This window comes from Vombatus ursinus, unplaced genomic scaffold (assembly GCF_900497805.2).
Source record: "Vombatus ursinus unplaced genomic scaffold, bare-nosed wombat genome assembly UNPS02014861.1, whole genome shotgun sequence".
Lineage (NCBI taxonomy): Eukaryota > Metazoa > Chordata > Mammalia > Diprotodontia > Vombatidae > Vombatus > Vombatus ursinus.
In genome coordinates this window covers 14,464,141-14,477,203 of record NW_020954639.1, presented here as the reverse complement: position 1 = coordinate 14,477,203, position 13,063 = coordinate 14,464,141, and the positions used below count along the sequence as shown (strand labels likewise).

General features: G+C 34.9%; 1 protein-coding gene across 5 annotated transcripts in view; it reads right to left on the bottom strand.

Annotated features, from left to right (window-relative positions):
- Positions 1–13,063, bottom strand: part of MASTL (microtubule associated serine/threonine kinase like) — a 36,705-nt gene that overhangs the window by 20,575 nt on the left and 3,067 nt on the right. For all 5 annotated transcript variants that reach the window (XM_027841505.1, XM_027841507.1, XM_027841506.1 and 2 more), the window contains exons 2-6: positions 9,573–9,710; positions 5,813–5,952; positions 4,961–5,049; positions 3,953–4,059; positions 3,559–3,709 (exon numbers count right to left, since the gene is read on the bottom strand). In XM_027841505.1, coding sequence (XP_027697306.1) covers positions 3,559–3,709; positions 3,953–4,059; positions 4,961–5,049; positions 5,813–5,952; positions 9,573–9,710 — 625 coding nt within the window. The remainder of the gene's footprint in view (positions 1–3,558; positions 3,710–3,952; positions 4,060–4,960; positions 5,050–5,812; positions 5,953–9,572; positions 9,711–13,063) is intronic.

Genomic DNA, 13,063 nt, shown 5'->3' with positions numbered 1-13,063 from the left:
ATCTAAATCATTCACATACTTTATCTTAGTAAATGATGTGAGATGATGGTCTATGCCTACTTTCTGACAAACTGCTTTCTAGTTTTCCCAACAATTTCTGTCAAAAGGTGAATTTTTGCCCCAAAAGTCTGTTCTTTGGGTTCATCAAACCCAAGATTACTATAGTCATTACTACTGTATATTGTGTACCTAATTCATTCCTTTGATCCACCATTCTATTTCTTAGCCAGTCCCAGATTCTTTTGATGATTACTACTTTGTAACATAGCTTGAAATGTGATGCTGCTAGGCCACCTTTCTTCACATTTTTTAAAAAAAATTTCCCTAATATTCCTGACCTTTCGTTCTTCCAGATGAGTTCTATTATTTTGTTCAGCTCTATAAAATAATTATTTGGTGGTTTCATTGGTGTAGCATTCAATAAGTAAATTAGAACTGTAATTTTTATTATATTGGCTTGGCCTGTCGAGCAATGAATATTTCTCTAATTGTTAGATCTACCTTTATTTGTGTGAAAAGTGTTTTGTAATTGTATTCATATATAGTCCCTGGTTTGTCTCAGCAGGCAGACTCAAGTATTTTATACTGTCTGTAGTTACTTTAAATGAAATTTCTCTCTTCTTGCTGGGTTTTGTTAGTAATATGTAGAAATGCTGATGATTTGGGTAGGTTTATTTTATATCCTACAACTTTACTAAAGTTGCCAATTGTTTCAACTAGTTTTTTCACTGATTCTCTAGGGATCTCTAAGTATACCATCATATAGTTTGCAAAGAGTGATAATTTTGTTTCCTCATTGCCTATTCTTATTCCTTCAATTTCTTTTTCTTGCCTTATTCCTATAGCTAGCATTTCTAGTACAATACTGAATAATAATGGTGACAATGGACATCCTTGCTTCACCTGATATTATTGGGAAGGCTTCTAGTTTATCCTCAGTACAGATAATGCTTGCTTTTGGTTTTAGATAAATATTAACCTTTTTGAGAAAGGCTCCATTTATTCCTATGTGAGTGTTGTATTTTGTCAAAAGCCTACATCTATTCACATAATCATGATTTTTGTTGTTGTTTATTGATATGATCAATTATGCTTATAGTTTTCTTAATACTGAACCAGTCTAAATTCCTGGTCATAGTATATGATCTTTGTGATATATTGCTGTAATTGCTTTGCTAGTATTTTATTAAAAATTTTTTTTGCATCCATATTCATGAGGGAAATTGGCCTATAGTTTTCTTTCTCTGTTTCTGCTTTCCCTGGTTTAGGTATCAAAACCATATTTGTGTCATAGAAGGTATTTGGTAGAATTCCTTTTACCTCTATTTTCAAATAGTTTACATAGTATGGCAATAATTGTTCTTTGAATGTTTGGCAGAATTCACTTTTAAATCCAATTTTTCTTTTCTTTTTTTTTTTTTTGGCTGTTGATAGGTATTTATTATTTCATCAAGAATATAAAATGTTGTCTTATTATTGAGTGTTTCTCATCTTCCCTTTCAACTGACATTTATACTAATGGATTTTTTACTCCAAGAGAGGCGATATGTATCCTATTTGAACAAAAATTCATTTCCTTAAGGCATTTTAAGGACTCCAAAATACACATTACATATGTAATTTAAAAAAAAAGATTCAATAGTACTCTAAAACCTACTTATTACAATGATATTTATCAGAACATGCTAAATCTAGCCAATATATTTCATATAGAATTAGATATCACTATATCCAAAGATTTACTGAGGTTTTAAAATTTTTATTTCATATATTATATTTATATATTATGTGTGTATATATATATATATACTTATGTATTATTTATATTTATACTTATTATTTACTGTATTTCCTGAAGACACAGCTTGATTCATTCAGCATGAATGTTGTACTGAAGTTCTAGGTTTTTGGGTTTTATTTGCCCCAAGGCACAAGCTAACAAGTACATTTTGTCGCTATCACACCTTCATATTTTTTATAAGCAACAGAATCATCAGGCTCAATAGTCAAGACACTCAAGGGGCTGGAGATCTTTTTCCTAGGGTTTCTCCCTCCTTATACATATGTCCCCTTCTCACCTCTGACAGTGATGCCACCCTGATGTAGGTTATTTCCTGTAGCCTTCAGTCTCCTTGCCTCCACTCTTTTACCATCCATCCTCCATTCAGCTTCCACAGTGATCTTCCCAAAATGAAGTTCTGACTATGTTACTCTTTACTAGCCCCTTCTTATCTACTCAGCCTTCTTCACGTTACTCTCTTCTAAACATTCTATGATGCAGAGACACTTAGCCTCCTTACTGTTTCTAGTACAACACACACCATCTCACAAGTCTGCACCTTTTCCCTAGCCATCCTTCACCACAGAGTGTCTACAAGCTCAGGCACACACTTGGCCAGTTAGTGCTCATAAATCTTTCAGGACATCTGAAGAGCAGTAGACCTCAATGATAAGGATTAATGGCACAGGTAAAGCTTTTTCACTATGTAAGCAAGAGCAATCTAAGATTGCACTGCTGGCAAAGACATATTACAAGCCTCACATGGATATGGCTATGTGTATCAGCATGAAAGAGGCTGCTGCAAGACCAGAAGAAACCTTACAGACTCAAAGAGTATGTCTTTCATCTAACAGTTTCTGAGAATAACATTCACACTCCAAGTACCTGCTTCTAACCAAGAACCAGCTGCCTGTAACCCAATTCTGCAATAATTCCTTTAATTAATCTCACCAGAACATACATATCTGATTGTGCCTGGATTTTGCTCTTGTCTTTATGTGATGCAAGCATAAAATATTTACCATGTAACTCTTCACTGAATGGACATTAGCTTTTAAATGTTGGGAATTGGGCAGGAAATCCTGATTACTTCTCCAACCCTTGGAATTAGCTCTACAAATCCACAACATGACTCAGTATAATAAATAGGCAGCCATACCTTTTGTAGATGTTTCACAACATATCTCACTATTTTCGAATGTATGAAAATACTGTTGTGATTAATAAAACACAAATCCATTTAGAGACACTACTAAATTCACACAGAAATCTTTTCATGTATTTTCCTTAATTAATGGAAACCAATAGTATATGACTTCCATCACGCACAAGTTCATGAAATTTCTTGACATCAAAAAAAGGGTGACTGTACCAAAAACGCTAGGAACCAATGGCACACCACATAGTATGGTATCATTTGTTTAGTGGTCCCTCAAACACTTGCAGATTATGAGGCATCTTTCCTGTACCTATAAAAACACTACCAAATTGTTGACCTAATAAAGCTACCACAATGCATATCAAAAAGGATATTTATGTATATAATTTGACATATCAGATTACTCCAAATATTTTCCAATATTTAAAATATTGTTCTTAATTGTGATCAGTGATTGGAGATTTTATCTTTTTATAGAGCTTTGCAAAGTAAACATTATTATTTAAAGGAAAGCATTTTTTATTTTAAACCATTCATTCAATAAATATTCACGGAACATCTCATGTGCAAGATATTATAAGCCATAAATTATTTGCTAGATATATTTATACATACTCACATGATTGAAGAAGTTTACTTGAATACAGAGCATTATCCTTTTGATCTATAGACATAGGACAATAAGAATCCTTAGAAAGCTGTGAAATTTCTGATACAGGGTTTGAAATAGCTTCAACTGTTTCTTGCATTTTCTCATCACTTGGTGTGTACTATGAAAAAACAACAACAACAACATAAAATAACCACCCCACTGTTTAAAATTCAATAAGCAGAACAATTAGAGTTAAATATACAAAACATTAAATTTGGCTAGAATTCCTGATGTGCTTAAAATTTTATCTGTCCTAATTTTCACCAAATTTTTTAAAGTATGGCATATAAACACTTAAAAATATTTAAATGTATGTTTGGAAGGGGATGGGTTACACAGATCTTTGTGGTCAAACACTTACAAATCCCAGAGAGCTGATGAGAGACAAAACTTGTCCTGGAGTTCGTGAATAGTCCTGTCTGGGTTTAGGCATTGATGGTGTTGTAAGAATATCCAGCATATTAATTTCTAAATAAGTAAGAGGAAATACTGCTATATCAATTCATTTAAAAATACTCATCTGTCACTAAGTCATTAGTCATTTCCTTGAAAAAGCCCAGCATATAACAAGCCCTCTTAAAAATCTATTTTGCATTACAACAATGTACCAGCAGAAGTCAGTATATCATAAACAAAGAAAAGAAATATCATACTAGCCAACTAAATCAGTTTACTGAATAGTTAATGTGATCAAGCTTTTCTTCTAAATGAACAACTAATCCAAACTGGAATTCTCAGCTGGTTATTTGTGAATAACCAGAGTGCTCAATAACTAGGGAAAATTGCTAAACTATATGGAGAAGAATATTCCTTGGAATGTCATTTTGTGCTATAATAATACTTCTTTGAATTATGACATTTATTGTCATTAGATGAATCATCATTATGACTCTGTAGGTAACAGGTTTTTCTACTTTTATTCATCCCTCACATTTATGAAATAGGACCAATGGATACAGAAACAATAATGGATGGTGTCCACCACCACCATCAAAAGGATTCTAAAGCAACATACTTTAATGGATTAATAATTTCTAAGGGACAAGTATTATCACCTAGACAGACCTAGAAGTATTCAAGGAATTGCAATTCCAAGAGTGTCTTTCTCTGAACAAAGTTCATGGCCATCATTTATCAGTAATGATCTTAAATGAAATATCTACTTTTGGAGATATAAGATTAGGAGGTAAGCAATTTCCTCGTGAGTTATCTTTAGTGGAGGAAGATATCATAGAACTTTCCACTACACCTTGGAGTAAATAATCACTGGGTTCCTCACAAGTGTCAACTAACAAAGAAAAAAGTCAAACAATAAAATATAACTAAAAATGTTTGTGTTTTTTTCTTAACTTACCAAATATTTTCTTACCTCTATTCAAAGCAACCTTGGAAAGGCCAAAATCTGTCAGTTTAATATGGCCCTCATTAGAAATAAGCATATTATCTGGTTTCAAGTCCCTGTATATTCAAAAAAATTACACAATCTAAAATTAGTTGGTAGAGAAAAGCTAGAGTGAACATACAAATCTCTTGAAGAAAATGGAAGGCAGTTCATGGACACTGGGAAGGCCAGCTTCTCAAAATTTAAGTCTTCTCACCCTCTCCAAAATACATGCATTTTGCGCTTTACCTTTCTAAAATCCCACCTAAAAAAGCACTAGATAAATGATTACATCTCAAAAACAACATATTCTCTATACTTGCCATTTTGCCTATCTAAGCTGGGATAGAAGCCTACTGATGCCATCCTGAATATTAGGTCACAAAACAAGTTCACCTATATGGCCTATATGATCCTCCCCTTATCTCTCTAGAGGAGGCAAGAAGAGCAGAAACAAAGTTTAAAAAATTTGGAAATACAGGTGAGTTGATAAATAAGAGGACTGGTAAGGTTAAAGAAAAGCCACTAAGATTAAAAGGTTCTGCTCTATCACACCTACGTCACTAAAAACAACAGGCTAGCTAGGTTAGTGCAAGGCCCTGCTGGAGGCAGCAAAATCAAGCAGTCAATACTGTTCCCACAAATGCTATGCTACAACCCCAGCAACTTTTCCAAAGCAGCAATGGAGGAGCAACGCAGAACTGGCAATAACTTGAAGATAATGGAGCAATGAAGCAAATCCCCAAATTCAGCAAGCCTGCTACTGGACTTCAGTATTTTAGTATAAATTATCACACTGTCGGGTAAATATTTAGAGATTAAAATTAAGTCAGTCGTTACCTGTGAATTATTCCATGTCTATGAAGGTAATCCAGAGCTAGTGCTACTTCAGAAATATATTTCACAGCCATTTCTTCATCAAAATAACCATATATATGTAAGAGAGATTTGACGTCTCCACCGATTAGATATTCCATCACCTGTCACAAAAGCATTAATACATTTTAATTATAGTTATTTTAAATATATTAACCATCTAGCATTATAATTTGCAATCTAATGAAAGTTTAATATAACATTTAAAATCACATGATGGTACACTACAACATAACCACAGAACTAAATAACTAAGAACATAGCCTACAGGAAACTTCACTATCCTCTACCAGTGGTGAGGAATCTGTGGCTTTGAGGCCAAATGTGGCTCTCTAGGTCCTCAGGTATGGTCCTTTGACTGGATCCAAACAGAACATATCCCCTTATTATAAAGATTTGTTCTGTAAAACTTGGACTCTGTCAAAAGGCCACACCCAAGGACCTAGAAGGCTACACCTGGCCTCGAGGCCACAGGTTCCTCACCACTGCTTCTAGACCAGCGCTTTTAAACCGGGGGTCTCGACCCACAGTGCAAGAAGTGCTGAAGGGGTTGCAAGTGGAAAAAGTTTAAGAAGCCCTGCTCTGGACAATGGGCATCAAGTTTTTTTGATCACGTAGTCTCATACTGTATATTTACTTATTAAGCATGACACTATGAATAGAGAGTTGGTTGTAGATTCTGGAAGACCTGGCTTTAGGTATTACCTCTGATAATACCTATCAGTATTAGGTATTAATACACAGTCACTGACTGTGTGACCCTAGGTATGTCCCTTAACATCTCACTGCCATGGGTAACTCTCCAAGACTATAAGCTACAGAGAAGAGAACAACCTTCATCAGTAAGAATTTCTCTACAAAGAAGTATGAAATAAATCACAGATCCAATCCCTATCTCTATCTAAGCTATACCGATGTACTAATATACAAATAATTATGTACATTATCAAACTTGTGCCAAAATAGAGATTTTTTGAAAATGAGAGAAAGATGAAGTAATACTTGATCCTAGAGTTGATAAGGAGTCAATGGAGTTAAACGAGTAGAGGAATGATAAGGTCAAACCTCACTTTAGGAAATTCATTCTAACAGTTATGTGAAGGATTAATTTGGAGAGACTTGCAGGGAAAAGACCAATTAGGAGGTTCTTGCAATAGTACAGGACGAAGGTAACAGAGTTCTAAACTAGGGTAGTGGTTACATGAATAGAAAGAACAGATGAAAGAGATATTTTTGAAATAAAAATGACATGATTCGACAACTGATTACATATATAGGAAGAGGGAGAACAAGGAAGGGGGAACTTTGGAGCCTGAACAGCAGGAGAGATCAGAGTGAGGTAAGGATGCATTGGGAATCGGTATAGTTATGTTGGAGAGAAGCCCCATGATTGGCTATTATGGGGAGGGTGAGATGCAAACCATCTTCCCACCCTTCAACTGGTTGATCATAAACTCCTTGGGGTCATGTGATAGTAGTACCATCTTTGGAGACTTAGGGAACTGAGGGTATTAGGTCAGCAAGAGGTTAACTGTGGGAACTGAGTAAACCACACTGACCATCTTGTGACTCAATTCTGTAGCTAATTCAGTTCCCTTTCTATTCAGTTATGAGTCTAGTCCAATTTCTATCTTGTGAGAAAACCTTATTTAATTGTAGGAACTGAGAGAAAACCATAAAGTACTGTATGAACCTAGCCCTATGTGGCTGGGAAACTGGACCACCTCTACCTGCTGTTTAGAGACTTTTAACTAAAGACGAAGGTAATGCTGACCAGAAACTCAGTCATATTCAAAGACTGACACAAGGAGTTTTCTCACAATTGTACATCTCAAGCAACCCACGTGTCTCATCTGAAAATTAGTCCCATAATGATTAATCAATTATTGTTTCCATATTCCTTTGATTGTTTACAGACGCTTGTGGGGGGGGGCACCACCTTTTTACAAATTCAGGGAATTACACCTATTTGCTCACCTACTCCCAACTTGTAAGACCCTAATCTTTCATCCAATTAGAAATCAGATTATCTAATGTTGTATAGTTTCCTTTTAATTAACTGGACATATTTGATTAATTGTTTTTAACCTATAAAAGTCTGTCTTCTCCTGTATTCAGGCTCCAGTACCAAAGCTGAGAAAGGCTACTGGTTGTGATTTGTCGGGCAAATGGCATGCATTGCTTAATAAATTGATAAGCTTGGAAGCTCAAACTTTTGTTTCCTCACTCATTTCATCTTTCATCGCCACAAAACCACTAATCTAGACCTCCAGTCCCAAATGATGGCCTAACCTTTCTGAATCCATACTACTCGTCTCATAAAAGTTCCCAATCAAATAATTTCTGTAATTCTTCATAAATTCAAACTTAACATGGCCCTAAAGAAGAGAAAAGGAAATGTACCTCTCTCCTTTGCAGAGGTAGGAAACAAAAAGTGTGGAACACTGTAGATACTGTCAGACTCAGGTGATATGTTGAATAGTTTTGTTTTGCTGAACTGCTTTTTTTTTCAGAGTTCCACAGAAGTTCATATAATAACAAAAAATCTCCATTCAAGATTGTATTCTTTTAAAGGACTAGAATCCTCTCCACCCCCATTTCTGTATTCCCAAGTACCTAGGACACTGCTTGGAGTATAGCAGGCACTAAGCAATTGCTTGTTAACTTAACTGCATAATAACCTCATGCTCTTGCCTGGAATTCCCTATTTTGACACAATCAGTTGGGCTATACCATCTGCCTTTTTAATACTCACTATTCCTGGTTATCCAGATCACTCTCCACACTTCTAGTGGAACAGAATCATGGTTCAGTGGTGTGAAACATTAAAGGGGGAGAATACTCCACATTAAGAATCATGCTTGAATATCAACAGATAAGAAATCTTGCAATAAATTGTAGAACTGTAATGTACTTTTATGGAAGGATTAGAAATATTTATTAGATATTAAAAACAAATTAAACAGAAAAAAAAAGAAAGTTACTATGGTGACAAGGAAGAGCAAAATAGATACTTAGAAGAAGACAACAAAGTCAAAGCTCCTACATCCAAAGCCTCCAAGAAAAATATGAATTGGTCTCAGGCCACAGAAGAGCTCAAAAAAAATTTTGAAAATCAAGTAAGAGAGGTAGAGGAAAAATTGGGAAGAAAAATGAAAGTGATGCAAGAAAATCATGAAAAACAAGTCAACAGCCTGGTAAAGGAGACACAAAAAAATATTGAGGAAAATAACACCTTAAAAAACAGACTAGACCAAATGGTAAAAGAGGTCCGAAATGCCAATGAGAAGGAGAATGCCTAAAAAAGTAGAATTGGCCAAATGGAAAAGGAGGTCCAAAGGCTCACTGAAAAAAATAATTCCTTGAAAATTAGAATGGAGCAAATGAAAGCTAATGACTTTATGAGAAATCAAGACACTGTAAAACAAAACCAAAAGAATGAAAAAATGTAAGACAATATGGAATATCTCAATGGAAAACAACTGACCTGGAAAATAGATCTAGGAGAGATAATTTTAAAATTATTGGATTACCTGAAAGCTATGATCAAAAAAGAGCCTAGACATCATCTTTCAAAAATCACTGCCATCTCCTACTGCTGTCTCTTAAAACTCATATAACATTGCAACACCTCCAACCTTTTTTTTTTAAACTACAAGGCTATAAACATTGGGTACACACACCCTTATTTTACTAATAAAAACAATTCAAGTTCTTTACTCACCAAGTAGACATTGTTGGCTGACTGTAGTGAATAGTACAAATGCACAATAAAGGGACTCTTGCTGAGTGCCAGTGCATCCCTCTCAGCTTGGACTTGATGAGCCATGTTTTTGTTGATCATATCTGCTTTTTTGACAACCTATAAAAAGAACCATAATACTTAGTATATATAATTTTTTCAATTATAAGATGTTTTCATATTCGGACATTTATACATTTTAAAAATCAAATAAACTGATAAAGACTAATCTAAATACTTCAAAGGTACAACTGAAACTATGGCATATTAGTAACATGGGTTATATAGACTAGAAAATTAGGAAGCCTCAGTTCTGTCCTAACTTTACTGTCACCTGGGAAACCTCTCATGTGTCTTAAATTCTGAAATAGTACAGGCAACTAGCTATTGTTTACTTCAGAGGACTGTTATAGCAAAGGGACAGAGACAGGACAGTTAGTTCCATAGAAAAAAGTCAGAGCAGCTATAAGGGAATCAAACGCTCCAAGAAATGAGTTTTCATCACAGGATGGCAATAGACAGAGGCAACAGGTCAGTGGCAAGGAATTTTTGGGCCAAGCTAGGACCTGTAGAAACTAGAGCTAACACAGTGACAAAGCAAGAGAATAGTTTTTAGACCAAGCATTCTAGAAACAGTCAACTATTTATTATCCCTAAATAGTTTCCCCCTTGGAAGGGAGATCCCTCCAAGGACAGAAAGATAATCTGGAGAACTGTATGAGATGCTGGGAGTGTGGGACTCACACAAAGTACTTTCTCTTCCTACTTAGTTGGATAAGCATGAGTGGAAAGAGACTCCAAAGGTCCTATTGTAAATATGAAGAAATATAATGGTGGCTAGAAAGGAAACCTAAATGGAGAATAATGAGTTGTCTTGACATTTATGAGCTTGGATTTGACTTCTTTTGAATTTTTTTATCCAATTAAATAGAATATGTGGTATATTTTAAAATACATAAGAATAAAGAAGTGATGTTCAAATCTGGTTTGATCTTTCAGGCAGAAATGTAAAATACTAGAGATAATATAATTAGGACATTGTTTTCCTACTAGCTACATATAGTTCCTCATTAATCAAGAGAATATATTCTCTATATGTAAAGATATACTTCCACTTTATTTTTTTAAAATATTTTTACCAAGAGAACGGTGTATACAATAACAGCCACGTTCTGCGATGACTAATATTGATAAACTTAACCCTTCCCAGCAATACAAGGATCTAAGACATCTCCAAAGGCCTCATGATGGAAAATGCTATCCACATCCCAAGAAAGAACTATGGAGTTTGAATGCAGACAGAAGCATACTATTTGAGATTTTTTTTCTTCTGGTGAGTTTTGTTTTCTCTTTCTGGTGGTTCCTCCTATTGGTTCTAATTCTTATAACATCACTAATGAAAAAATGTGTTTAATAGGAATGTATATGTATAGCCTATATCAGATTGTGCGCCATCTTGGGGAGGGTGGTGGGGAGGAAGGAGAAAAATTTTAAACTCAAAAGCATATGGAAGTGATTGTTGATAAATCTAAATAAATTAATAAAAAAAGACAAAAAATATTTTTAAATGTATCATTTATAACAATCTTTTCTTTTTAAATTTTGAGTTCCAAATTCTCTCTTCCTCCTAACTCTTCCCCACCCACTTCAACAGTAAGCAATATGATATCAATATGTGGAATCATTCAAAACGTATTTCCATATTAACCATATTTTTTTAAAAAGAAAAACAAAGTAAGAAAATTATACTTCAATTTGCACTCAGAGTTCATCAGTTCTCTCTTTGGAGGTGGATAGCATTTTTTCATCCTGAGTCCTTTGGAATTGTCTTAGATCATAGTATTGGTCAGAGTAGCTAAATCTTTCACAGTTGATCATTACAACATCGCTGTTACTGTGCACAATGATCTCCAGGTCCATCTTACTTCATTTTGCATCAGTTCATACAGGTCTTGCCATGTTTTTCTGAAACCACCCTCTTTCGTCATTTCCCATAGCACAACAGTACTCCGTCATAATCCTATGCCATAACTTGTTCAGTCTTTCCCCAATTGATGAGCATCCCCTTGATTTCAAATTCTTTGCCATCATAAAAAGAGCTGATGAAAATATTTTCTGTACATATAGGTCCTTATCCTTCTTCTTTGATCTCTTTGAGATACAGCACCGTTTTAAAGCTCTTTGGGCACAGTTCCAAATTGTTCTCTAGGATGGTATGACCAGTTCACTTCTCCATTAATAGTTCATGAGTGTACCCATTCTCCCCTCTTCCCTGCCAGCATCTCTCATTCTGACAGGTTTCAAGTGGTACCTCAGAGTTGTTTTAATTTACCTTTCTCTAATCAACAGTGATTTACAGTATTTCTTTCATGACTATAGATAGCTTTGATTTCTTCTGAAAACTGCCTATTTATATCCTTTGGTCATTTATCAATTGGGGAATGGCTTCTATTTTTATAAATTTAACTTGGTTCTATACTCACTATTTGGGAAATGAGACCTTTATCTGAGAAACTTGCTGTAAAAATTTTTGATATTACTTCATTGACTATGGTACCTTTTAGCAAAATGTAGTTTCCCTGACTATCCCTTTTAATTAGATCTATTTTTGCTTTCTCTGAGATCATAATCACAACCCCTGCCTTTTTTTTAAAAATTCAGCTGAAGCATATTAAATTATGTTCCAGCCCTTTACTTTAACTGTGTGTGTTTTTCTCTTCCAAGGGTACCTCTCGTAAATAACATATCGTTGGATTCCAGTTTCTAATCCATTCTCCTACCCACTTCTGTTTTATGGTTGAGCTCACCCCATTCACTTCACAGTTATGATGTACTAATTGTCTATTTCCTTCCATCCCATCTTCTGTTTCTTCTTCTTTCCTTTTATCCTTTCCCGCCTCAAAAGTCTATTTTGCTTCTAACCATTGCCTCCCTTAATATGTCCTCCCTTTTCTCACTCCCTCCTCCCTTCTTATTTCTTTCTATTTCCCTACAGAATAGGTTACATTTCAATACACAGCTGAGTGTATAAATATATTCTAATTCAAGCATTGCCTGCCACCTCTTCCCTATTTTCCCCTCCATTATAAAAGTTCTCCCTTACATACCTATGTGAGAAAATTTTACCTATTCTACCTCTCCCCTCTCCCTTCTCCCAGTGCATCCCTCCTTATCACTCCTTAATTTTTTTCTGGAGATCATTCCAATATAATCGACTCATATCCATGTCCTCTGTCTATGTAAACTCCTTTTAACTGCCCTAATAATGATAAAGTTCTTAAGAGTTACATGTATCATCTTTCCATTTGGGAATATGAACAGTTCAACTTTATTGAGACTCTTATGATTTCTTTCATGTTTAGCTTTTCATGCTTCCCTCGAGTCTTGTGTTTGAATGAAAAGTTTTCTATTCAACATTAGTCTTCACATCAGGAATGCTTGAAAGGCCTCAGTTTCATCCATTTCCCCTCCAG